At 42.3% G+C, this 27,285-nt stretch overlaps 1 protein-coding gene across 4 annotated transcripts in view; it reads right to left on the bottom strand.

Annotated features, from left to right (window-relative positions):
- LOC139561872 (protein phosphatase 3 catalytic subunit alpha-like) overlaps positions 1–24,835 on the bottom strand; it is a 112,400-nt gene extending 87,565 nt beyond the window's left edge. For all 4 annotated transcript variants that reach the window (XM_071379229.1, XM_071379231.1, XM_071379230.1 and 1 more), the window contains exon 1: positions 24,561–24,835. In XM_071379229.1, the coding sequence (XP_071235330.1) occupies positions 24,561–24,627 (67 nt within the window). In that variant the 5' untranslated portion in view covers positions 24,628–24,835. The remainder of the gene's footprint in view (positions 1–24,560) is intronic.
- Positions 24,836–27,285: the final 2,450 nt, after the last annotated feature.

Genomic DNA, 27,285 nt, shown 5'->3' with positions numbered 1-27,285 from the left:
ACTACAGAGTAGACACTTCGAGTAGACACTTCGAGCCCCTACAGTACCACCAGTAAACAATGGCCAGCTTTCAATAGCTTTTGAACAGACAGGCAGATAAGCGGACAGGCAGACAGACCGACTCAGCCACACACACAAACAAACAGTGCTCAGTCACGACTATGGCTCCGGTCAGACTCCTCTGCAGTAGGTTTTTCACAGAGCAGAGCATAGCGGTCTGGACAGCTAGCCTCCCTCCCCCCCTCTCCTCCATGTGGGCGTGTGTGACTGAGTGGCCTGCCATGAAGCCACAGCTCTGAGGCCAGCTTCAAACCCCTTTCTGCCTGGCTGGCTCCTCTCTTCCACAGCCAGGCCTGTTCAGTCACTGAACGCTGGTCAGCTCTGTCTCTGTAGAGGTAAGGATGGCTGTGAAGCTGATTCTTTGACATGAATGACAGGTAAATGTTGATCGATTCAGACAAAACCAGAGCCTTTATGAAATGACAGAAAAATAGCCCAAAAATATGTTGAATTAGTTACCTGTGGGACATTTGTATAGACTAGACGTATACCTCTTTAAATGAACATAACAAAAAAAAAGATATTTTCCAATGACAATACAGTATAAACATATGAACAGAAAGTACTGCCTACAAATGTGCATAGTCAAGCGTGTGGAGTGTAGAGCTCAACACACCTGTGGATGGGGTGGAGGGTTCATTTTCAGCCAGGCGGTCTATAATTAACATGGGTAAATGTGTGTAAATAAACCTAGAGTCCTTGATTCGCTAGCTGTAATCGCTAGGCTAGTCCACCCACCAGGAACAGTATGAAAACATCAGAGAAATGTCTTCCTGGGCTGTAGTTTCACTGCAGGATCGATTAGTTGGCCAGCTAGCTTTGGTAAACACTCATGTAGCTAGAACTCTTTGTTTAATGCTTTATAGAAAGGCTATAAAGTTTAAATAAGGGTTAGAGTGTATTGAGTCACGTTGCCATGACTACTTTAATACCTCTTTGTATGAGCAAGGAAATGTGAATAGTTGCTGTGTCGATACTATCGATTGCTTTCTACCGGAAAAGTTAACTGAACTGTGATTTACATTTATGTGGATATTGTGCTATTTATCAGACTCTATCCAAACTCATCCGGCATGTACTAAGGCAAGTAAATGACTATGCCCCTAGACAACCAAGTTCTAGCAGAGGAATATTCCCCTTTGCCTAAATACCCACAGGGCCTTCGAAGGGCTCTTATTTCATAATGGAAACCTGAATGTGACCGCGGGAGAAATAAAACACATAGTAAAAGAACATCAAACTCAATCCCAGTTAAAGCCTGAAGACCCCGGGAGAGTGTAGAGCGCGAGTGTGACGCCATCTTGAATTGCTCTGGTACCAAAGCTAGGCCTTAACGACACGCCCAACACAACCCTCTGCTTTACCACTTCCAGTTGGGAAGCATACTAACATGGAACCTAAACATCTGCCTCTTTCCCTATGACTTAAAAGGATCCGTTTTAAAGGGATCCGTTTTAAAAGGAGAGACATGGCAACAAATTCCACTTTGAAATGAGTGTTCTACTATAGGTAGCCTTTCTTGCAATCAAATGACCAAATCTCCCTCTAGTGGCCTCATGGGTGGAATGTTATTTTCCTAATTTCCTAATTAATCAACATTATATTTTTTAAACTTGCAGAAAATCTGTTGTTTCTATGTCAAACAGTTGTGTTATATTTCAGTCTCCTGTGGTGTATATAAAGTGTAATATTGGGATGCAAACTCAAAATGTAATACATTTCAACTATATCTGACATGGTACAGGTGTCTTCTTTTTTTAAGCCCATAACCATGTGTGTGAGAGGTATACTTTGGTTTCAAAGATTTGTTTATGACTACCAGGAAACATTCTGTGTGACCCTAATTTAGCCCACTGCAGTAAAAGGTTATTAAATGCAACACTTTCCCTCCATTTTGAACTTCACCTCCCAAGTGTCGGAAGAAACCTCCCTTGGAAACTCCTTACATACTCCTCTAGGCCAAGGGAGTTTTCAATCTCTTCAGGTCCTGAAGCCTTAGTTACTAGGGAGTGTTCAATCTCTTCAGGTCCTGAAGCCTTAGTTACTAGGGAGTTTTCAATCTCTTCAGGTCCTGAAGCCTCAGTTACTAGGGAGTGTTCAATCTCTTCAGGTCCTGAAGCCTTAGTTACTAGGGAGTGTTCAATCTCTTCAGGTCCTGAAGCCTTAGTTACTAGGGAGTGTTCAATCTCTTCAGGTCCTGAAGCCTCAGTTACTAGGGAGTGTTCAATCTCTTCAGGTCCTGAAGCCTTAGTTACTAGGGAGTGTTCAATCTCTTCAGGTCCTGAAGCCTCAGTTACTAGGGAGTGTTCAATCTCTTCAGGTCCTGAAGCCTCAGTTACTAGCAGACACATTTTTTTCCCAGGCCAACACCTTCTGCTTCACACTACTGGAAGGCTTGATGATTGATATATGGTATGAGAGGTAGAATACTCCCTTCTGTGTCTAACATTCCACAGCCGTGCCGACATGGTGCTGGAAGCCCTGCAACATCCCTCTCTGACGTCGAGCTTTCCCTTTCTCCGCTACTCTGCTGTTTACAGGCAGCGTACAGCTGGCTTTTCACATGTCCCTCGCATTTAAATAGAAAACGGGAATGGCGGCCTTTCAGAGCAGACCCCTGTGTGTGTGTGTGTGTGTGTGTGTGTGTGTGTGTGTGTGTGTGTGTGTGTGTGTGTGTGTGTGTGTGTGTGTGTGTGTGTGTGTGTGTGTGTGTGTGTGTGTGTGTGTGTGTGTGTGTGTGTGTGTGTGTGTATAAGTGAGTGAGTGAAAGTATGTGTGTGTGTGACACGCTGAAGCATGCTCGCTTACGCTGCAGGAGCTTGTCCCATCCATCAGGGTCTAACCTAGTGGTATGTTGTTACCACATAACACATTCCCCCACTTCAGAAACAGTGAGTATGATAACACTGCAGTGTTAGCCTAGAGGTAGACCTTGGCTTACAGCACCAGATGGTCTGGAATCCCCCATTTCCCTTGAAACCAAAATAGTATTGTTTCGTTTTCTGGGGGTCTGTGGGGGCTCTTGCTGCCAAAACGCGTGTTTTGCAAACTGACATGATGCCAACTGACGACTCATGTTCTCCTAGGCCTCAGAGCATATTAGATTTTCCCTGAAAATGAAAAAGGGACATGGTGCCAACTCCAGAGACGTGTCTTATGTGTTGAGAGGGAAGTTTATCAAATACCTCAGCTCGTATTGTGTCATGCATTCTCAGGGCTCACTCAAACGTATCTCTGGGGGGAATGGGTAAACCCTGCCCTTCCACATGTTAATAAATAACACAGGTTAGCACACAACATTAGCTGGCATTGAATAGGCTTGCTGTGTGCGTACTGTGTGCATGCTGTCCAGTGTGTACAGTCTGAGCCACCCAGATAAGGCAGAGAGGGGATGCATGTTTTCATGTGGACTCGCACAGATACAGTATCTATGTGTGTGTGTGTGTGTGTGTGTGTGTGTGTGTGTGTGTGTGTGTGTGTGTGTGTGTGTGTGTGTGTGTGTGTGTGTGTGTGTGTGTGTGTGTGTGTGTGTGTGTGTGTGTGTGTGTGTGTGTCCATCAGCCTTCTACGACTGCATGCACGTCCTTGCTATATGTGTTGGAGTGTGAAAGGTGGCTCGTACAGAAAGCAGCTTTTCTCTGCCGCATTAGGGGCCTATGCTTGAAGCCCTTCCGGCTCCAATAAGGTTTCTGTGTGTGCATTCCCACTGTGTATTTACACTTGTAGTAGACATCCTATTGATTGATCTGGGACTCTGCTGCTGCCGGTCCTAGAGGGAAATCTAATGACACGCAACTGTCGCTGCTCCAAACTGACTGCTGCGGTTAGCCCCATGGCTAACAAAGGGAGTGCATGAAGCACTGCCAGCCACAGTAACTGGAGACATTAAATGCACGTTTGAGAAAGAGGACAGACACTTTACCACATCAAGTGTACTAGAGCTGGGAATTGCCAGGGACCTCATGATACGAGATTATCACGATACTTAGGTGCCGATACAATAGGTACTGCGATTCTCACGATTCCATATGTATTGTGATTCGATACTGCAATTTTATTGCGATTCGACGTTCCAAATATATTGCTCACTATATGTCTGCTGCAGAGTGACAGAGAGCAGGAGAAAATGAGTTTAGATCAATCATGGGTATAAAAGTGCTGAAAACAAAATGGCTTACTATTTAAAAATAAGATGGAAAACAAGCTATGATGGGAAAATACTTGGAGTTTTGGTGCAGGTACAGCCGACTAGCGCAAAAACAATATTGCGATATTATCAAAAATAACATAGCGATACGTAACTCGACTTTACCCCCCATCACGATAGCATAAAGTACAGGGCAAGGGAGATAACTGCTGTTGGGTATGACGAGCAAGGCAAGCCACATGAGCTAAAAGCTAAAAAAACGAATCGATGTGGCCCACATAACAGTAGGGCTTTCCCAATGTCACCGACTCCATGGAGTTTGGTGGTAGAATAGAGCTATCGATAAAAGTACAAATATTATCAGCATGAAAACCTCAGAACACAGGCATATTATCACAGGCGACTGGTTGAGTGGTACAAATTTCACAGACAACTTTGCGGGGCTCAATTTCTATGTCGATCTACAGCGCTAAAGCGTGGTGTTTTAACTACAATAAAATGTGTTAACCCCACTGACCTAAAATGTTAAGTTGTACAAACGTGTATATTACAATGAATGTAACTTATCTTTTTAAGTTTAAACAAGGAACATTTGTATGGTGTAGTTATGTACGGTGCATTCGGAAAGTATTCAGACCTCTTCCCTTTTCAAATCAAATCAAATCAAATCAAATCAAATTTTATTAGTCACATACACATGGTTAGCAGATGTTAATGCGAGTGTAGCGAAATGCTTGTGCTTCTAGTTCCGACAATGCAGTAATAACCAACAGTAATCTAACCTAACAATTCCACACTACTACCTTACACACACACACAAGTGTAAAGGGATAAAGAATATGTACATAAAGATATATGAATGAGTGGTGGTACAGAACGGCATGGCAGATGCAGTAGATGGTATAGAGTACGGTATATACGTATGAGATGAGTACTGTAGGGTATGTAAACATAAAGTGGCATAGTTTAAAGTGGCTAGTGGTACATGTATTGCATAAAGATGGCAAGATGCAGTAGATGATATAGAGTACAGTATATACATATGAGATGGGTAATGTAGGGTATGTAAACATTGTATTAAGTGGCATTGCTTAAAGTGGCTAGTGGTACATTTTTACATAATTTCCATCAATTCCCATTTTTAAAGTGGCTGGAGTTGAGTCAGTATGTTGGCAGCGGCCGCTAAATGTTAGTGGTGGCTGTTTAACAGTCTGATGGCCTTGAGATAGAAGCTGTTTTTCAGTCTCTCGGTCCCTGCTTTGATGCACCTGTACTGACCTCGCCTTCTGGATGATAGCGGGGTGAACAGGCAGTGGCTTGGGTGGTTGTTGTCCTTGATGATCTTTATGGCCTTCCTGTGACATCGGGTGGTGTAGGTGTCCTGGAGGGCAGGTAGTTTGCCCCTGGTGATGCGTTCTGCAGACCTCACTACCCTCTGGAGAGCCTTACGGTTGTGGGCGGAGCAGTTGCCGTACCAGGCGGTGATACAGCCCGACAGGATGCTCTCGATTGTGCATCTGTAGAAGTTTGTGAGTGCTTTTGGTGACAAGCCGAATTTCTTCAGCCTTTCTTCAGCCTTTCTTCAGCCTCCTGTCTTCTTCACAACGCTGTCTGTGTGGGTGGACCAATTCAGTTTGTCCGTGATGTGTACACCGAGGAACTTAAAACTTTCCACCTTCTCCACTACTGACCCGTCGATGTGGATAGGGGGGTGCTCCCTCTGCTGTTTCCTGAAGTCCACAATCATCTCCTTTGTTTTGTTGACGTTGAGTGTGAGGTTATTTTCCTGACACCACACTCCGAGGGCCCTCACCTCCTCCCTGTAGGCCGTCTCGTCGTTGTTGGTAATCAAGCCTACCACTGTAGTGTCATCCGCAAACTTGATGATTGAGTTGGAGGCGTGCATGGCCACGCAGTCGTGGGTGAACAGGGAGTACAGGAGAGGGCTCAGAACGCACCCTTGTGGGGCCCCAGTGTTGAGGATCAGCGGGGTGGAGATGTTGTTACCTACCCTCACCACCTGGGGGCGGCCCGTCAGGAAGTCCAGGACCCAGTTGCACAGGGCGGGGTCGAGACCCAGGGTCTCGAGCTTGATGACGAGTTTGGAGGGTACTATGGTGTTAAATGCTGAGCTGTAATCGATGAACAGCATTCTCACATGGGTATTCCTCTTGTCCAGATGGGTTAGGGCAGTGTGCAGTGTGGTTGCGATTGCGTCGTCTGTGGACCTATTGGGTCGGTAAGCAAATTGGAGTGGGTCTAGGGTGTCCGGTAGGGTGGAGGTGATATGGTCCTTGACTAGTCTCTCAAAGCACTTCATGATGACGGAAGTGAGTGCTACGGGGCGGTAGTCGTTTAGCTCAGTTACCTTAGCTTTCTTGGGAACAGGAACAATGGTGGCCCTCTTGAAGCATGTGGGAACAGCAGACTGGGATAAGGATTGATTGAATATGTCCGTAAACACACCAGCCAGCTGGTCTGCGCATGCTCTGAGGACGCGGCTGGGAATGCCGTCTGGGCCTGCAGCCTTGCGAGGGTTAACACGTTTAAATGTTTTACTCACCTCGGCTGCAGTGAAGGAGAGCCCGCAGGTTTTGGTAGGGGGCCGTGTCAGTGGCACTGTATTGTCCTCAAAGCGGGCAAAAAAGTTGTTTAGCCTGTCTGGGAGCAAGACATCCTGGTCCTCGACGGGGCTGGTTTTCTTTTTGTAATCCGTGATTGACTGTAGACCCTGCCACATACCTCTTGTGTCTGAGCTGTTGAATTGCGACTCGATTTTGTCTCTGTACTGAGACTTAGCCTGTTTGATTGCCTTGCGGAGAGAATAGCTACACTGTTTGTATTCGGTCATGCTTCCGGTCACCTTGCCCTGGTTAAAAGCAGTGGTTCGCGCTTTCAGTTTCACGCGAATGCTGCCGTCAATCCACGGTTTCTGGTTTGGGAATGTTTTTATCGTTGCTGTGGGTACGACATCGTCAATGCACTTCCTAATGAACTCGCTCACCGAATCAGCATATTCGTCAATATTGTTGTTGGACGTAATAAAAACTACATTTTCCCACATTTTGTTACGTTACAGCCTTAATCGAAAATGGATTCAATAAACAAATCCCCAATCTACACACAATACCCTATAATGACAATGTGAAAACAGGTTTTTAGACATTTTTGCACATTTCTAAAATATAAAAACTAAAATACCATATTACATAAGTATTCAGAACCTTTGCTATGAGACTCGAAATTGAGCTCAGGTACATCCTGTTTCCATTGGTCATCCTCGAGATGTTTCTACAATGTGATTGGAGTCCACCTGTGGTAAATTCAATTGATTGGACATGATTTGGAAAGGCACACACCTCTCTATATAAGGTCCCACAGTTGACAATGCATGTCAGAGCAAAAAACAAAAACCAAGTCATGAGGTTGAAGGAATTGTGGTAGAGCTCCGAGACCGGATTGTGTCGAGGCACAGATCTGGGCAAGGGTACCAAAACATTTCTGCAGCATTGAAGGTCTCCCCAATTTCGTGATATCCAATTGCGATCCAATTACAAACTTGTCTCATCGCTGCAACTCCCCAACGGGCTCGTGAGAGGCGAAGGTCGAATCATGCGTCCTCCGAAACATGACCCACCAAAACCGCGCTCCTTAACACCCGCCCGCTTAACCCGGAAGCCAGCCGTACCAATGTGTCGGAGGAAACACCTGCAAGCACCTGGCCCGCCACAAGGAGTTGCTAGCGCGTGATGAGCCAAGTAAAGCCCCCCAGGCCAAACCCTCCCCTAACCCGGATGATGCTAGGCCAATTGTGCGCGGTCCTATGGGACTCCCAGTCACGGCCGGTTGTGACACAGCCTGGGATCGAAACCGGGTCTGTAGTGATGCCTCAAACACTGCGATGCAGTGCCTTAGATCGCTGCGCCACTCGGGAGGCCGGCCTCCATCATTCTTTAATGGAAGAAGTTTGGAACCATCAAGACTCTTCCTAGAGTTGGCCGCGCAGCCAAACTGAGCAATCGCGGGAGCTCCAGAGTTTCTCTGTGGAGATCGGAGAACCTTCCAGAAGGACAACCATCTCTGCAGCACTCCACCAATCAGGCCTTTATGGTAGAGTGGCCAGACGGAAGCCACTCCTCAGTAAATGGCACATGACAGCCACTTGGAGTTTGCCAAAAGGCACCTAAATGACTCTCGGATCATGAGAAACAAGATTCTCTGGTCTTATGAAACCAAAATTGAACTCTTTGGCCTGAATTCCAAGCATCACGTCTGGAAGAACGTTCCTACGGTGAAACATGGTGTTGGCAGCATCATGCTGTGAGGATGTTTTTCAGCGGCAGGGACTGGGAGACTAGTCAGGATTGAGGGAAAGATTAACGGAGCAAAGTACAGAGAGATCATTGATGAAAACTTTCTCCAGAGCGCTCAGGACCTCAGACTGAGGCGAAGGTTCACCTTCCAACAGGACAACAAACCTAAACACACAGCAAAGACAACGCAGGAGTGGCTTCGGGACAAGTCTCTGAATGTCCTTGAGTGACCCAGCCAGAGCCCGGACTTGAACCCGATTGAAGATCACTGGAGAGACCTGAAAATAGCTGTGTAGCGACGCTCCTCATTCAACCTGACCGAGCTTGAGAGGATCTGCAGAGAATAATGGGAGAAACTCCCCAAATAAAGGTGTGCCAAGCTTGTAGCGTCATACCCAAGAAGATTCGAGGCTGTAATCGCTGCCAAAGGTGCTTCAACAAAGTACTGAGTAAAGGGTCTGAATACTTATGTAAATGTAATATTTTTTATATATATTTTTTATAAATGTGCAACATTTTCTACAAACCTGTTTTTGCTTTGTCATTACGGGGGATTGTGTTTAGATTGATAAGGGGAGGGAAACGATTTAATCAATTTAGGAATAAAAACAATTTAATACATTTTAGAATAAGGCTGTAATGTAACAAAATGTGGAAAAAGTCAAGGGGTCTGAATACTTTCCGAATGCCCTGTATGTCATTCTTTAATGTGGAGTTTGACGGAGATGAGTTTGTCAACTCAGGAACAAGGAAATGCCTCAGTGAGGTGAGAATGACCATGACCTTTACATTATGAGAACACAGCACCTGGTGCCTTGCTTCAAAATGAGAAATGTAATAACACCGCATGAGATGCCAAGTCAGTCAAGATTGAAAGACCCCCTCCCCACCCTATTTGAATCATTACTGAATAATAAATGGCCTCGTATAGAGTATATCTTAAATCCCCCCCCCCAAAATAATGCAAAAATAAAAAACATTTGATCTTCCTACTAGCACTGACATTGCTGAGAACTACTTTATCGAGGGAAAATATACTTCCTACTAATGTGATATGTGGTTGCTTCATCCAGCCCCAGCTATCTTAAGAGGAATGCACTAATTGTTAAGTCGCTCTGAATAAGAGCATCTGCTGACTAAAATGTAAATGTAAAATGTCATATAAAAAAATGTATGTGATCAATAGAAATTCAAAAGCCATTGACTTGCACACAAACAAATTATATTATTGCTGTTTCCAGATCTACGCTAGGCTCGCTACATTTGTTCGGCCTGAATTAGCAAGATCACAGGCTAATGCATGGAGTCAGATTACACCCCCTGAGCAGATCTGCCTTTATCTCTTTCACAAAGAGATGAATCTGGCCAAATCCACCCCTTTGCTGTGTCCTAAATCTACAACAGAGACTAATTCCTCTGTAATCTAATGAGCGACCAAGGTGCAGTAGTCCCTCAGGTTTACAACGGTAGTGAGTCTCCGAGTGTGTGTCGCGACGTCATGGACATTTGGGACATCCCCTTAAAAACCAATGTCACCCGATGCCAGAATGTATATATCAATACAGTACAACATGGAGAGGCTATCATTGCAGTCTTTGCAGTTTCATGACAAGTCATCAAGACAGTCAACAGCTGCATGTGACGTTTTTCAAGTACGAAAGGCAAAGCTCTGATCTCATCACTGATAATAATGTATCCTACAGTACCTTCAACAATTCCTGCAATCCCATTTAACCGGAGTCATTAGTCACACACACACACCATAAGCATTCTGGAACCTATCCGCATGCCAAAGGGACACTGGAGGACTAAAGCCTTGTTCACATTGGCAGTTTGAAGTCACTCAAATCCAATTTTTTTGCATGTCGAATTCAAATCTGTTCTTTTTACTGCAGTCTGAACAGCCAAAAAACACATGGAGTCTGATTCTTCAAGCCACATTTCAAACCACCTTTGTAAGAGGTTTGAAGTCAGATTCCTGGCCATGCGACTTAGTTGCCCTAAGTGGTTTTTAGACTATTATTTGTCTCCTAAGCTAACATATGCAATTTATTTTAAAGATAAATTATCCTTGGTATGACTATCTATTTGATTTTGAATTTTAGGACCCCTTTAGGTATCGCCCGGCAAAATTGAATAACAGATTCATACATGGAAAAACAGATAGTCCAAAAATAAATGAAAAGGAAGTTTTTTTTAAAGTGTCTGTCCTATATCTGAGAGATATAAGAAAGATCAGAATAAAATTTGGGGGGGCACTAAACTAGTCTTAGTGCCCCCCCAAGTCTTGAGTCTTGTAGAGCAAAACAACCAACATGTACATGTTCGTGACAGTCATACCTTTCCATAGAGCCCAAACTGTTCAGACACTACAGATAGAAGTTAGCGGATCAGCAGTACCGACTTCGGACGAGTCCCGTGACGCTTGTGGGGGTCATAGAAATGGAAAAACACCATTGTGCGAGTCTCATCTTTCCATAGAGCGATTCTTCTTAGTTTGATGACTGATTCTCGGGATGTCTCAAGATCTGACAAACGCCGCTGTAGCTCACCTTCCACAGCCATTGGTGGATGTGGTGGATTGAAATGCAGCCCATGCATAAAAACAGATATCTCTATCTTAGATGGATTTTGATGGGATTTCTAGGGGGTCTGCAGTGTGAACAAGTCTTAAGAAACAGGCAGGCGCCACAGGACGATTTAAAAGACTTGTTAAGTCTTGTGTCGGGCATACATCCACGAGGAATTGAACAAATGATCAATCAATTGATTTGATTTTGAGGCTGATTCAAATGACAAAGTAAAGAGAGAACAGGTTCGCTAGCCAGTTTAATGAATACAATCTGTCAGCATATGCCTTCTTCCATCTTTATTTGTTCAGCATGTTCCTCTGTCCTTGTAACCACCCAGTAAATGTTGACACTCTCTCTCTCATGTGTTTACCTACTCTTTTCATTGGGGTTACACTTAAAAGAGAGACACTAAAATGCTCCAATGGAGTACAGCAGCCAACAACAACCAACCAGGGGGAAATGTGTGTCAATCATCCAAGAAGCTATGGCAGCAAGCAGCTCTTTGGACCAAAACAGATACAGTATGCTTTTAACAACCTTTCTATTAAATGTTTCTATTATTTTTCTATTTTTCTCTCTGCATGGTTGGGAAGGGCCCATAAGTCCCATAAGAAACACTAATTTTTGTACTGTTTTGTGACAGTGCACTGAATGTAGAGAACACCGACATCTCTGTTTGGTTACCATGGTCTCTATCCAATCCATATTACATTATCAGCTGACAATCGATGATGTATGATAATACCATTATGTTCTCCGCTGCTGCCGTTATCGGTCACAAATGGTGCTCTTCATACCCCCTGTCTATCCTCGTCTTCCCAATTACCACCCTCTAGTGCCGCTTTTGTCGGACATAGGAAGAGTAAGGATAAGGAAATCTGGACATCGCTACAAAACACATTCATATGCTATTTCCCAGCTGATACCTTCAAAGACTGTTTACTTGAAAACCATTATTATATCCACTTGCGAGACATCAGATATTCCTTCATTTATCTGCATTTTTGTCAAAATTAAGTTAGACATTGCCTTGTTCAGCTCAATGTTCTCTACCTACAGTGGGGAGAACAAGTATTTGATACACTGCCGATTTTGCAGGTTTTCCTACTTACAAAGCATGTAGAGGTCTGTCATTTTTATCATAGGTACACTTCAACTGTGAGAGACGGAATCTAAAACAAAAATCCAGAAAATCACATTGTATGATTTTTAAGTAATTAATTTGCATTTTATTGCATGACATAAGTATTTGATCACCTACCAACCAGTAAGAATTCCGGCTCTCACAGACCTGTTAGTTTTTCTTTAAGAAGCCCTCCTGTTCTCTACTCATTACCTGTATTAACTGCATCTGTTTGAACTCGTTACCTGTATAAAAGACACCTGTCCACACACTCAATCAAACAGACTCCAACCTCTCCAGAATGGCCAAGACCAGAGAGCTGTGTAAGGACATCAGGGATAAATTGTAGACCTGTACAAGGCTGGGATGGGCTACAGGACAATAGCCAAGCAGCTTGGTGAGAAGGCAACAACTGTTGGCACAATTATTAGAAAATGGAAGAAGTTCAAGATGACGGTCAATCACCCTCGGTCTGGGGCTCCATGCAAGATCTCACCTCGTGGGGCATCAATGATCATGAGGAATGTGAGGGATCAGCCCAGAACTACACGGCAGGACCTGGTCAATGACCTGAAGAGAGCTGGGACCACAGTCTCAAAGAAAACCATTAGTAACACACTACGCCGTCATGGATTAAAATCCTGCAGCGCACGCAAGGTCCCCCTGCTCAAGCCAGCGCATGTCCAGGCCCGTCTGAAGTTTGCCAATGACCATCTGGATGATCCAGAGGAGGAATGGGAGAAGGTCATGTGGTCTGATGAGACAAAAATAGAGCTTTTTGCTCTAAACTCCACTCGCCGTGTTTGGAGGAATAGAAGGATGAGTACAACCCCAAGAACACCATCCCAACCGTGAAGCATGGAGGTGGAAACATCATTCTTTGGGGATGCTTTTCTGCAAAGGGGACAGGACGACTGCACCGTATTGAGGGGAGGATGGATGGGGCCATGTATCGCGAGATCTTGACCAACAACCTCCTTCCCTCAGTAAGAGCATTGAAGATGGGTCGTGGCTGGGTCTTCCAGCATGACAACGACCCGAAACACACAGCCAGGGCAACTAAGGAGTGGCTCCGTAAGAAGCATCTCAAGGTCCTGGAGTGGCCTAGCCAGTCTCCAGACCTGAACCCAATAGAAAATCTTTGGAGGGAGCCGAAAGTCCGTATTGCCCAGCGACAGCCCCGAAACCTGAAGGATCTGGAGAAGGTCTGTATGGAGGAGTGGGCCAAAATCCCTGCTGCAGTGTGTGCAAACCTGGTCAAGAACTACAGGAAACGTATGATCTCTGTAATTGCAAACTAAGGTTTCTGTACCAAATATTCAGTTCTGCTTTTCTGATGTATCAAATACTTATGTCATGCAATAAAATGCAAATTAATTACTTAAAAATCATACAATGTGATTTTCTGGATTTTTGTTTTAGATTCCTTCTCTCACAGTTGAAGTGTACCTATGATAAAAATTACAGACCTCTACATGCTTTGTAAGTAGGAAAACCTGCAAAATTGTCAGTGTATCAAATACTTGTTCTCCCCACTGTATATATACTCTAAACACCCCAATTCATGTTGTTAAGTTCAAAAGAATACACAATAAAAATCGCTGACACCATTCAAACCAAAGAGGGTTCGGAACTTTAAAAGACAATTATCTCAGAATCATCTTTTTGCAGACAGAACTTTATACTGTAGTCCTAAACTCTCAACCTAGTAAATGGTGATTAGCTAATTAACCACTTTTGTTAACAATTAAAATACAGTACTGTATGTGTGTATTGAAAGACAATGAAAATGTAAAAAATGTAAAATATATAAATGTATTTATTTTTATTTCTCAGAAAACTTAAGAGGGCCAAATAAAAGTGCTCGCACACACACACACACACACACACACACACACACACACACACACACACACACACACACACACACACACACACACACACACACACACACACACACACACACACACACACACACACACACACACACCCCAACCTGAAAGCAGCGGGAAGCTGCGTCTCTGGGCAGGAGATTACATAAATCCACGGTGAGTATGTGTCGTTACTTAAGGTTCTGAAAATGACTCAACTATCCAGCTGGGATCAGTGGCCGTAGTGACAGACCCCCACAAGTCTAAACAAGGGGCCCGGGCCTATCCTCAAAAGTCAAATATTAGCCATCCAAGTCAAAAGAAAGGCACATACTCTCACATACACATACTCTGCTATGGAGGCTTTCCTTTCTAACTGGAGTCAAATAACATAAACAACAACTGATACTATTCACTTTATATTAACATGGTCGCCATCTTGCCATGCATGCTATTGAGCTGGAAGCAGCAGTCACGGAGCCGTCTAAATCTACAGCTCTTCCACAAACTTCAGTGCAATATGGTTACTCTTTTTATAAGACAAACCTGGATATTTACTGAAACAGTCGGTTGCCACCAGCTTTATACAGGCTTTGTTTTCAAAAACAGGTGGAAATGTGCGATGCATGTTTTATTGAAGATGAGAAACAGCCCATAGGGTGAAATAGGAGGATTGGCAACAGATTACTACATACATTTTGCCTCCAGATATTTGGAGGGGTGCTTTGTATAGAGTACAGTCATAATATTGACACAAAGCTGAAATAATGACTACTCTATGTCTGATATCATAGCAGCTGTTTGAGGACAAATAATTCATGGAAAATAATGAAAACTCAATCAACTGTTATATATGTTTCATAGACATTGTGTGTGTTTGTGTGTGTGTGTGTGTTTGTGTGTGTGTGTGTGTTTGTGTGTTTGTGGTAGCTTTCAACAACCTAACACAGCATCACCACAATCACCCTTTATTGTTAATCCTCCTCTTTACGATTTCAGGACAAGAATAATTGTGATTTTGTCTGATGTGGGTTGTGAGTAGTAAACATTAGCATGAGGGCAATTCCACAGTAACAGAATGACGCTGAGACTCCCGATTTTTCATTTTAAAAGTATGCCAAACAAAAAAACTTTGATTGCAAAGTTAAACAAACCATACAACTCCATGCACAAGGACTACTTTTAACAATTGTCAAAGAAAAAAAATCGAATCAAATTTTATTTGTCACATGCGCCGAATACAACAGGTGTAGAAGCCCTTAACCAACCATGGAGTTTTAAGAAAAATTCCTAAAAAAATAAATCAAGTAACAAATAATTAAACAGCAGCAGTAAAATAACAATAGCGAGGCTATATACAGGGGGTACCGGTACAGAGTCAATGTACGGGGGCACCGGTTTCAAGGTAATTGATGTAATATGTACATGTCGGTATAGTTATTAAAGTGACTTATGCATAGATAATAACAGAGAGTAGAGTATCTGAAAATTGTACAAAAACACATTTACTCGAAGAACAGTGCAGATGTAAATTTTGGTATCAGAATGACGGTAAAATCTCCCTCGGTTTGTTATGTGACCACTTTTTCCCAAAACTGAATTAAGATTCAAAGATATCTGCAGAAAGAATGGGGTGTCACTGTCAGCTATGATATAAAGTAACGTAGCAGGCATAAGAATAAACGCCAACTGACAAGAAAAAAATTACTGTTGGGGGGGGTTGTCTTCGGCACTGTTCAACCAATCCAGTAAATGTGGAGGAGGATTTAAGATGGGAGTGTCACATTGTTTATTTGTTTATTAGGATCCCCATTAGCTTTTGCAGAAGCTACTCGCCCTGATGTTCACAAAAAAAAACATGACAAGTAACAAAACCCTAATACATTGATAGACAAGGTAAGTCACACAAGTTACAAATACAACAATACACAACAAATGCAACAAAAAAAAAACTTTACAAACAATACAACAAGAAAAATTATGTGTGTGTTAAGAGTGTGTTCGTGTGTGCGTGTGTCCCCTCACAGTTCCATTAGTTGTTTTTGTGTTAACGTCCAAAAGCGGGAGTCAGGCTCTTTATATGTCCCCTGAAAACTGGATCTATCCGGTTATTTCCAAACCCGCTGGCGGTGTCTTTGATATGACACCTTGAGTTTGAAAAAATCTATTTTGTTTATTAAACTACAGTAAGTGAAGGGGATTAACACCCGGTAACAGAATGATGGTAAAAGAATTACATCACGAGTCCCTTATCTGTACAATACAGAAATGCATAACTATAAATGTCATTCTGTTCATGGTGATGTATCCTGAATAGGTACACAAAGGTAGAAAATGTAATATCCTCTTTTGCATGTTTGGGTATTATTCTACACACTGGCTATTATTCTAATGAGCTCCACCTTCAAACAAGACCAAATTTGGTTGGTCCGGATTGGACCAAATCTGTACCAATCATAGATGTCTATGTTTCAGAATTTTGGACAGTAGAGCACAGCACAGTACAGTAGTTTAGTACAGTAAAGTACAGTAGAGTTCAGTACAGTAAAGTACAGTACAGTAAATAGTAAAGCACCCTTTGCTGGCTCTAACAGCCACCCAATCAGTTTGCTGCCTGTTCTTAGTAAACTGATGGCGAGAATTGTGTTAGACCAAATAAAATTACAATTTTCAGATAACAAGTTAACTACTGACTTTCAGCATGCATATAGAGAAGGGCACTCAACTTGTACTGTACTGACTCAGGGGACAGGTGATTGGTTGAAAGAAATTAACAATAAGATGATAGCTGGAGCCGTATTATTAGATTTGAGTGGAACCTTTGATGCTATTGATCATAAATTGTTATTGAAGAAACTCACTTGCTATGGCTTCACATCACCTGCCAGCACATGTTTGAAGAGTTATTTAAACAATAGAACCCAGAGAGTGTTCTTCAATGAATGCTTCTCCAACATCAGATATGTACAGTGCGGTGTCCCTCAGGGCAGTTCTCTTGGGCTGTTACTCTTCTCTATTTGTACAAATGATTTGCCACTGGTCTTACACAAAGCTAGAATGACTATGCGTGCGGATGATTACACTCTCTACATGTCAGCACCTAAAACCAGTGAGCTGACTGAAATGATAAATAAGGAGTTACAGTCAGTATCAGCATGGGTGACTAATGATAAACTGGTCTTAAATACATCTACAACTAAAAGCATTGTATTTGGTTTAAAACATTCTCTAAGACCTAAACCTCGACTGGAGTTGTACATAAAGGGTGTGTCCACTGAGCAAGTTGAAGAAGCTCAACTCCTAGATATAACATTGCATGGTCAGTTATCATGGTCAAGTCACATTAACAAAGTTGTTGTGAAGATGGTCTGTTATAAAATATATATGTCCTGTGTTTTTTTTTACTGTACTAGTTGTTAAGGCCAGTCTTTCCTGGTTGATGGTTGACCAGAGATGAACTGCTTCTATTCTAGTTTTTATGAGAAATATTACGTCATGAAAATTCCAGATTGTCTGCATAATCAAATAACATTCAACTCAGATACCCATACATACCCCACAAGACTTGCCACCTTCTAGTGCTGAGCGATTAGTGCTTTAATGAAATAATGACATAAAAATTATTTGAGCTTTTTAATGGAAATTCCAAAGCCAAATATAGTGAACCTTCAATTGCCAAAACATTGAAAATATTCCATTGTCTCTGTAAGGTCCACATAGTAAAATAGGACATTACTATGAAATAATAAAATATTACAGTGTATATTACTTTTTATTTGATGATTTTATCATTTTTCATTCCTTAAAGTCATCATCTCATCTCTGCTTAGGCAGTAGCAGCCAGTCAGACAGACATCCATTGAACATTATCTCTGTTCTCTCCGTACTGTATTGTCTTTAGTCATCCTATTTAGCAAGGCTAGCCTGGGTAAGCATGCTGCAGAGTTGTCTGACAATCATTTTACTTGTTTTTAAAGTAGATAAGGCATACTTTCACGAACTGTCTTTATCCCTTTCTCTCTTCGCTCGTTGTTGTGTTGTGTACATTCCTCTCTCTTTCGGGGGTGTATGTGGTCTGTCTGTATCTTACCTAACATAGCAGGCATAAAAGTGTATCCATCTCTGTCCAAGATGGAAAAGAACAGGCACAATGCATTATGGTCATTGTAGTTAATTACCACATTTCTGCGCTGAACTAGGTTGAATGTTTGCTAAATGAAAACTACAACTCCCTTCAGCCCAGCGTCCCATACGCTAGAGGTCGACCGATTATGATTTTTCAACGCCGATACCGATTATTGGAGGACCAAAAAATAATCGGACGATTTTTATATATATATTTGTAATATTACAACAATACTGAATGAACAATGAACACTTTTATTTTAACTTAATATAATACATAAATAAAATCAATTTAGTCTCAAATAAATAATGAAACATGTTCAACTTTGTTTAAATAATGCAAAAACACAGTGTTGGAGAAGAAAGTAAAAGTGCAATATGTGCCATGTAAGAAAGCTAACGTTTAAGTTCCTTGCTCAGAACATGAGAACATATGAAAGCTGGTGGTTCATTTTAACATGAGTCTCCAATATTCCCAGTTAAGAAGTTTTAGGTTGTAGTTATTATAGGAATTATAGGACTATTTTTCTCTCTCTAAATTCATGTTAGCAGGCAATATTAACTAGGTATATTGTGTCACTTCTCTTGAGTTCAGTGCAAGCAGAGTCAGGGTATATGCAGCAGTTTGGGTCGCCTGGCTCGTTGCGAACTGTGTGAAGACCATTTCTTCCTAACAAAGACCGTAATTAATTTGCCAGAATTTTACATAATTATGACATAACATTGAAGGTTGTGCAATGTAACAGCAATATTTAGACTTAGGGTTGCCACCCGTTCGATAAAATACGGAACGGTTCCGTTCATCACTTTTTATTTGTATTGTTTGTATTGTTCTTTTGAGGTATTGTTTGTCTATATTTGTAGTTTCAATTTGTGTGGTTGTTCTTGTCTATCAGTGTTTTGTTACTTGTCATGTTTTGTGTTTTTTTGTGGGCCCCAGGAAGAGAAGCTGATGCTTCTGCAAAAGCAAATGGGGATCCTAATAAACTAATAAATAAACAGCAGAGTATAGTTCAGTACAATACAATCAATTATAGTGTACTCGAATCTAGTGATAAAAAAAAAAAAATAGATACAGTTACATATTGGGATATTATTTTTTATGATATATTGTATTGACAATATTGCAATATAATTGTTGCGCGTTCTCAATCTTCTTTTAAATATGAAGCCAATTTGTTTTCAACACTTATTTCCATGACTATCAAAACTCTCTCTTGTCCTTCTGCAGCAGTTTGGAACATAGAATCGCAAAAAAATCACAGTATTGAATCACAACACATGTGAAACGTGGGACTTGCAATACATACTGTATCATATCGGCACCTAAATATCGTGATAATATCGTATCGTGAGGACCCTGGCAATTCCCAGCCTTAATCAACTCTAGTGTGCTCTACTGTACTAAACTTTACTGTACTGAACTAAACTTCACTGAACTAAACTTCACTGTACTGAACTAAACTTCACTGTACTGAACTAAACTTCACTGTACTAAACTTTACTTTACTGTACTGAACTAAACTTTACTTCACTCTACTCAACTAAACTTTACAGTACTTTATTTAAAACATTTCCAGACACTCTTGTTCAGAGTGCATCAATTTTCATGCTTTTTTATACTGGGAATCGAATCCACAACCCTGGTGTTGCAAGCGTCATGCTCTACCAACTGAGCCACATGGGTCCACTTACTATTCTACGTTATATTGTACTGACTAACCTAAACTCTACTCTACAGTACTGTGCAGTGCAGGGCAGTCCAAACTTGTGAAACAGACATCTATGATTGGTTCAGATTTGAACTGACCAAATTTCAATGTCCATGGATGTCCTGTGTCAATCAGTGTTCAGTGGGTGAGAGGGCTGGTTACAGTAAATGGAATGAGAGGGGACTCATGGGTAGGTGTCAGTAAGAGCCGGGAGAGGTGACATTAACTGGAAAGAGAGAGGAGAGAAACAGGGAGAGAGAAAGGAAGGGGTTGTCCAGACTGTTTTCACACTCTCACTTTGACCACCACTCGACAGAAAGGGAAAGAAAACAGTAATGAGCTGAACATAACAGTATGCCAGTAGAAGGGAGGACAGTAGCAGTTGACACAACTGTGGTTTGGGACTACTATGAATTCCCATTGTAGTCAATTCAGTTGCAGTCATTCTGTTACAGATGTTTTAGTCACTCCGTTACCGATTTGGTGACAGAACGACACATTTTAACCACTTAAAAATCATAAGCCACATTGTTATTAATAAAAACACAATCACTAATTTGTAGGTCTACCTTTACTTGTTACTTCTGTCAACTTAAATTATTTTCCCTCATGAGGGAGAGAAATCTGAAAATAACTTAAAGATATGTGGGTTTTTGCTAATAGTATTACAAAGCAATGCTTCTTAAACTTCCGAAAGGCAAATAACTAAATACTAACTACACAACATTATTGTGTTTTGATGTATTTCTAATGCCTGGTAGATGTTGTCTAAGACCCCTTTTCCATCTGTTTGAACAGAAGTCAAAGCCTATGCTTATTCCTAGTATTTACGTTAAAAAAATGGTTGAAAAATGTATCTAAATGTTTTCCATCCTAAAAACAAGGAATAGGGAAAGGCTTTGATTTATGCTTTAATTTCAACAACAAAGAATTGACATGCTTTGTGAGAATTTGTCAGCGAGTGGGTAAACCGCCACTACCATCCATCCTATTGGCCAACGTGCAATCACTGGAAAATAAACTGGATGAGCTACGATCAAGATTATCCTACCAATGGGACATTAAAAGCTGTAATATCTTATGTTTCACCGAGTCGTGGCTGAACGACAACACGGATAATATAGAGCTGGCTGGGTTTTCCGTGCATCGGCAGGACAGAGCAGCTACGTCTGATAAGATGAGGGGCGGGGGTGTGTGTCTATTTGTCAATAACAGCTGGTGCTCCATGTTAATATTAAAGAAGTCTTGAGGTATTGCCTGAGGTAGAGTACCTCACAATAAGCTGTAGACCACACTATCTACCAAGAGAGTTCTCAGCTATATTATTCGTAGCTGTCTATTTATCACCACAAACTGATGCTGGCACTAAGACCTCACTCAACGAGCTGTATAAGGGCCATAAGCAAGCAAGAAAATGTTCATCCAGAAGTGGCGCTCCTAGTGGCCGGGGACATTAAGGCAGACAAACTTAAATCCGTTTTTCCTCATTTCTACCAGCAACCAGAGAAGAAAAAAAACTCTAAACAACCTTTACTCCACACACAGAGACGCATACAAAGCTCTCCCTCGCCCTCCATTTGGCAAATCTGACCATATTTATATCCTCCTGATTCATGCTTACAAGCAAAAACGAAAGCAGGAAGTACCAGTGACTCGCTCAATACGGAAGGGTCAGATGATACGGATTCTACGCTACAGGGCTGTTTTGCTGGCACAGACTGGAATATGTTCTGGGATTCTTCCAATGGCATTGAGGAGTACACCACCTCAGTCACTGGCTTCATTAATAAGTGCATCGACGACGTCTTCCCCACAATGACTGTACGTACATATCCCAACCAGAAGCCATGGATTACAGGCAACATCCGCACTCAGCTAAAGGCCAGAGCTAACGCTTTCAAGGAGCTTATAAGAAATCCCGCTATGCCCTCAGACGAACCATCAAAAAGCGTCAATACAGGACTAAGATTGAATCCTACTACACCGGCTCTGACGCTCGTGGGATGTGGCAGGGCTTGAAAACTATTACGGACTACAAAGGGACCCCAGCCGCAAGCTGCCCAGTGACGCAAGCCTACCAGATGAGCTAAATGCCTTTTATGCTCACTTCGAGGCAAGCAACACTGAAGCATGCATGAGAGCACCAGCTGATCCGAACGACTGTGTGATCACGCTCTCCGTAACCGATGTCAGCAACATTCACAAGGCCGCGGGGCCAGACAGATTACCAGGACGTGTACTCAGAGCATGCGCAGACAACTGGCAAGTGTCTTCACTCACATTTTGAAACTCTCCCTGACCAAGTCTGTAACACCTACATGTTTCAAGCAGACCACCATAGTCCCTGTGCCCAAGAAAGGGAAGATAACCTGCCTAAATGACTACTGCCCCTTAGCACTCACGTCGGTAGCCATGAAGTGCTTTGAAAGGCTGGTCATGGCTCAAATCAATACCATCATCCCGGAAACCCTAGACCCACTCTAATTCGCATACTGCCCCAACAGATCCACAGATGACGCAATCTCAATCGCACTACACACTGCCCTTTCTCATCTGAGCACTTTTGTCTTTTGTGGACAAAAGGAACACCTATGTTGAGAATGCTGTTCATTGACTACAGCTCAGCGTTTAACACCATAGTGCACTCAAAGCTCATCACTAAGCTAAAGACCCTGGGACTAAACACCTCCCTCTGCATCTGGATCCTGGACTTCCTGATGGGCCGCCTCCAGGTGGTAGGGTAGGAAACAGCACATTTGACACGCTGATCCTCAACACTGGGGCCCCTCAGGGGTGCGTGCTTAGTCCCCTCTTGTACTCCCTGCTCACCCACGACTGCGTGGCCAAGCACGACTCCAACACCATCATTAAATTTGCTGACGACACAATGGTGGTAGGCCTGATCACGACAATGATGAGACAGCCTATAGGAAGGAGGTCAGATACCTGGCAGTGTGGTGCCAGGACAACAACCTCTCCCTCAATGTGAGCAAGACAAAGGATCTGGTCATGTACTACAGGAAAAGGAGGGCCGAACAGGCCCCCAATAACATTGACGGGGCTGTAGTGGAGCGGGTCGGGAGTTTCAAGTTCCTTGGTGTCCACATCACCAACAAACTATCATGGTCCAAACACACCAAGACAGTCATCAACACCTTTTCCCCTTCAGGAGACTGAAAAGATTTGGCATGGGTCCCCAGGTCCTCTAAAAGTTATACAGCTGCACCCTCGAGAGCATCCTGACCAGTTGCATCACTGCCTGGTATGACAAATGCTCAGCATCCTACCATAAGGCGCTACAGAGGGTAATGCGTACGGACCAGTACATCACTGGGACCAAGCTTCCTGACATCCAGGACCTATATACTAGGCGGTGTCAGAGGAAGGCCCAAAGAATTGTCAAAAACTCCAGTCACCCAAGTCATAGACTGTTCTCTCTGCTACCGAATTGCAAGCGGTACCGGAGCGCAAAGTCTAGGTCCAAAAGGCTCCTACCCCAAGCCTCTCAGCTTCTACCCCAAGCCATAGGACTGCTGAACAATTAATCAAAATGGCCGTCCGGACTATTTACATTGACCCCCCCCCCACCCCTTTGTTTTTACACTGCTGCTACTCGCTGTTTATTATCTATGCATAGTCACTTTACCCCTACCTACATGTACAAATTACCTCGACTAATCTCTACCACCGCACATTGACTCAGTACCAGTACCCCCTGTATATAGCTTCGTTATTGTTATTTTATTGTGTTACTTTATATTTTTTTTAATTACTTTAGTTATTCAGTAAATATTTTCTTAACTCTATTTCTTGAACTGCATTGTTGGTTAAGGGCTTGTAAGTAAGTAAGGATTTCACGGTAAGGTCTACACCTCGCGCATGTGACAGAACATTTGATTTGATGCGGCAGGGGATGATTACTAGCATTCATAGCAAATGTAAAACTATTTACACACTATTTTCACACTGTGTAGAGTATAGAGTCAAACCTAACTCTGTGTTTAAATCAATAGTGATTTCATTCCCCCATGTGGTTTCTAGACACCATAGACTACAGTAACCTACCATGGGGGCAAACATCAAACATGGGGGCTAGCCAAAAACAGATACATGTGTCACTCTATTATGTATGGACTCCAAAATAGGGGGGAAACGTCTAACTTTTAACCATGGAATAATAGTTGTACAATCACTGGATAGCCTGCCCTACATGATTCGTCCATGTTCATACAGAAGAGATGTGTGTGGCTACAAGTCATGTATTTTATGGTAATTTAAAAGAAGAAAAAACATATATATTATTGTATGTGCGGATGTTAAACAATATAGGACCATATCCAACAAGCATGTTGCAAGACATTAAATGCAAACATTGAATGCCTAGAACTCTTGTAATAACACCCTTACTTCCTACTTTTACAGATTGCCTAGCCAGTGTCGTATCTCACGGCTAACACCCTTTTTCTCCATAACCAGATTTCCAATTGAGCAGACCATTAGGGTACAATAAGACTAGAATTGTAATGTGTTGAGAGGGAGAGACATTCGTCTATGGCAGCAGTGTGTGACTTCATGACCAAAATAAAAAGCAACGCAGCAACTGTTTATGATCAACATCAATTAATTGTACACTTACATTTTACCATCCTGTCAGTCGTAGATAACTTCGGATCATCATTCGGCTTGTTTTCGGACATTTCCATGGTGCTATATATTCAAATATATTTGAACTGTGCCTGAAAAAGATCCGATGTTGTCCTTACCCAACAAATCAACTCTATCCAAATGGGAGATCGCAGTGATCTCACTTGCTCCTTTCACTAGCCAAAAATACATGCAATAGGATTACAAATTTCAACACTGGTATACTGTAGGTCCGTGTGATTTACTGTTACTCTGTATCAAGTTCTCTCTCCCAGCGCTGTGCGCGCAACCTAGCCTGCAGTTGGTAAGACACGCCCACATATATATTTGCTCTTCTATTGGTGGCAGAGACTAGACCTCTGTGTTCATATTCCCCTTTGCCGACGGACTCGTTTTGTTTCAGTCTGTGTATGTCTAACATGTTTTTATAGGTTATATGTGCAGTGTTGTAACACATCAGTTCCCTCTTCTGTATGTTGCAACATTGTAACATCAATCATGGGTAGCGTTGGCCTGCAACTCCAGAGTCGTGCGCTGGATCCTACCAGTTCTGCTTAATCTCAGTCTCTAAACTTCACTCAGTCTCTCTTGAAGGGTTTAGAGTTGTCATCATGCAAAATGTCATGCAATTTAGATGGCAAAAGATTCACTGTTTTGAGTGAGCACCACGAGGCTAGAGAGTAGTTGAATTCGATTTCACATCATGGCGCACAGGGTGAATCAACAGGCCTATATATTCTTTAGCTCCACGTTGGTGCATGTATTCAGCATAAACGCTTCACAACACTGTTAGTGAGGTTGTAAAGGGTGGGTTGTAAGTAGTTAATAGACAGTTCAGATTTTGGGATTTATAACTAGACTAGTTTAGAGACAGTTCAATTCGGTTGTTATTACAGCACCACCATGTGGACATTTAAAGACATTCTAATAGAGGAAAAGTAGACTAACCCCAACCAGTTCAGTTTGGTGACTGTCTGGCTCAATCCCAAATCGACATACAGGTCCTATCTTTGCCCTACTCACTTGTGGAAGTCTGGAAGGATTTAACAGTGGATACCAATTGCTTATACCAATCAAGTGATCTCCATAATTGAATGGCAGTCAATTTGCGCTCAATTTGGGATTGATCTGGTTATACCATGTTAAAATTGTAGCCACTTTAAAGGCAGAAAAATAGTAATCCCACCAATTACAATAGGGTTCCAGCATTGGATCCATATAGCGAAAGTTTTTATTCTTTATGTGGAATAGAAATGATCAATCCACCCAGGGACCTCATGCATCCCAAAAATCTGAGCGGGCACAAAGTATGTGAGGATGGCCGGTGGGGTTTTGGAGAGTGTAGCATTTTTCAAACACCTGAAACAGCTTTTTCCTGCAACCTAGAGCCATAATCACAATTCTATCTTAAACATCGGTTTATTAATCTGTGTATTTAAGCATACCTCTTGAGCGGTATGTATCCTCCTGGCTGGTGATACTTTTTTTAAAGAAACTAAATACGCTTCTCTGCATCTCTGCTAAAATCTGGGTAAAAGATTGAAAGGAATGTGAGTCTTATTCAGTACATTTAGTAATTGCTTGCTTTTCTACAGTATACCAACTTTGCCAGCAGTCATGCCAGCTAAGATAGTCAGACAAGCTAGCTACTCTAACTTGATAGCATGAAATGGCTTCTTGGTAATAATAATAATAAATGTATTTCATCATCTCAAAGATGCTTAAAACAAAAAACAAAGTATATGTAGTTCTTGGCCTGGACAATAGTCTGAAACAGAGGCTGGGGCATGCGTCCAGGTCACATCCTACTCCAGTGGGCTGCACATAGTCCAAACATACAGTCTCCTGAAAGTCAGTCAAGAGCCTTCACTCTCCACTCTCAGCACTCTCCTCCTCCACACTGTTCTCAGCTTCTCTGATGCCCTGAAGCAGGCTTGGGTAAGGGGGAATCAGTGGTCTCATTCAGTGTGTGTGTGTGTGTTGGGGGGGGGGGGGGGTCAGTAAGACAGGTCCGTATCATCAGGCCAACCACCTGTGGGAAGCCGGCGTCCGCTAGATCTCACTCTGGCGCCAGAGGCTCACTACCCATCAATTATTGATATAATACACCTTGGAGTGAGAGATCCAGTCAAAACTACAACGAGCATCTGTGATGTCCAAGCCTGTGTTATCTTCAGTTTCAAATAAAAACAAAGGCTGGCTCATTAGCCTCTGAGCTATCTTGACAAAAATAACTAACTTGCTGGTCCTAAACTAACAAAATAAAACGTTGATAAAAACATTTTATATAAAAAAAAACACATAAAACAATAAAATATTTACACATTTAAAGGAGCTCTCTGCCTAGGCGACCTCACGGCGCCATGGCAACTGGTAGCTAGTTATGACTTTGGGAGATATATATTTTTTAAACAGGACAAATCTGAGGGGGCACGTGCCCCTGTGAACCCTATGGGCATGAATAACCCAATTCATGTTAATGTGACAATATAGGAACCGTAGTTTTGGTCTGTGTTTCCCAGGGAACTCTAATTAGTGGTGAACATGTGAAAAGGTCTAAAAGCACCCCTTAGACCAGCTGTGACCAGAAGGGACTTTTTGCAGCAGGTTAGGAAAGTTTATGTAGCAGGTTAGGAAAAGGGTTAGGAAAAGGGTTAGGGTTAGGGTTAGGGTTAGAGTTAGGGTTAGCTAAAAATCTGTCCTAATCTGCTATGAAA

The sequence above is a fragment of the Salvelinus alpinus genome, chromosome 31 (genome assembly GCF_045679555.1).
Source record: "Salvelinus alpinus chromosome 31, SLU_Salpinus.1, whole genome shotgun sequence".
NCBI classification, from domain to species: Eukaryota; Metazoa; Chordata; class Actinopteri; order Salmoniformes; family Salmonidae; genus Salvelinus; species Salvelinus alpinus.
Note: the sequence above shows the minus strand (reverse complement) of the source record. Positions and strands in the feature narration are given on the sequence as shown.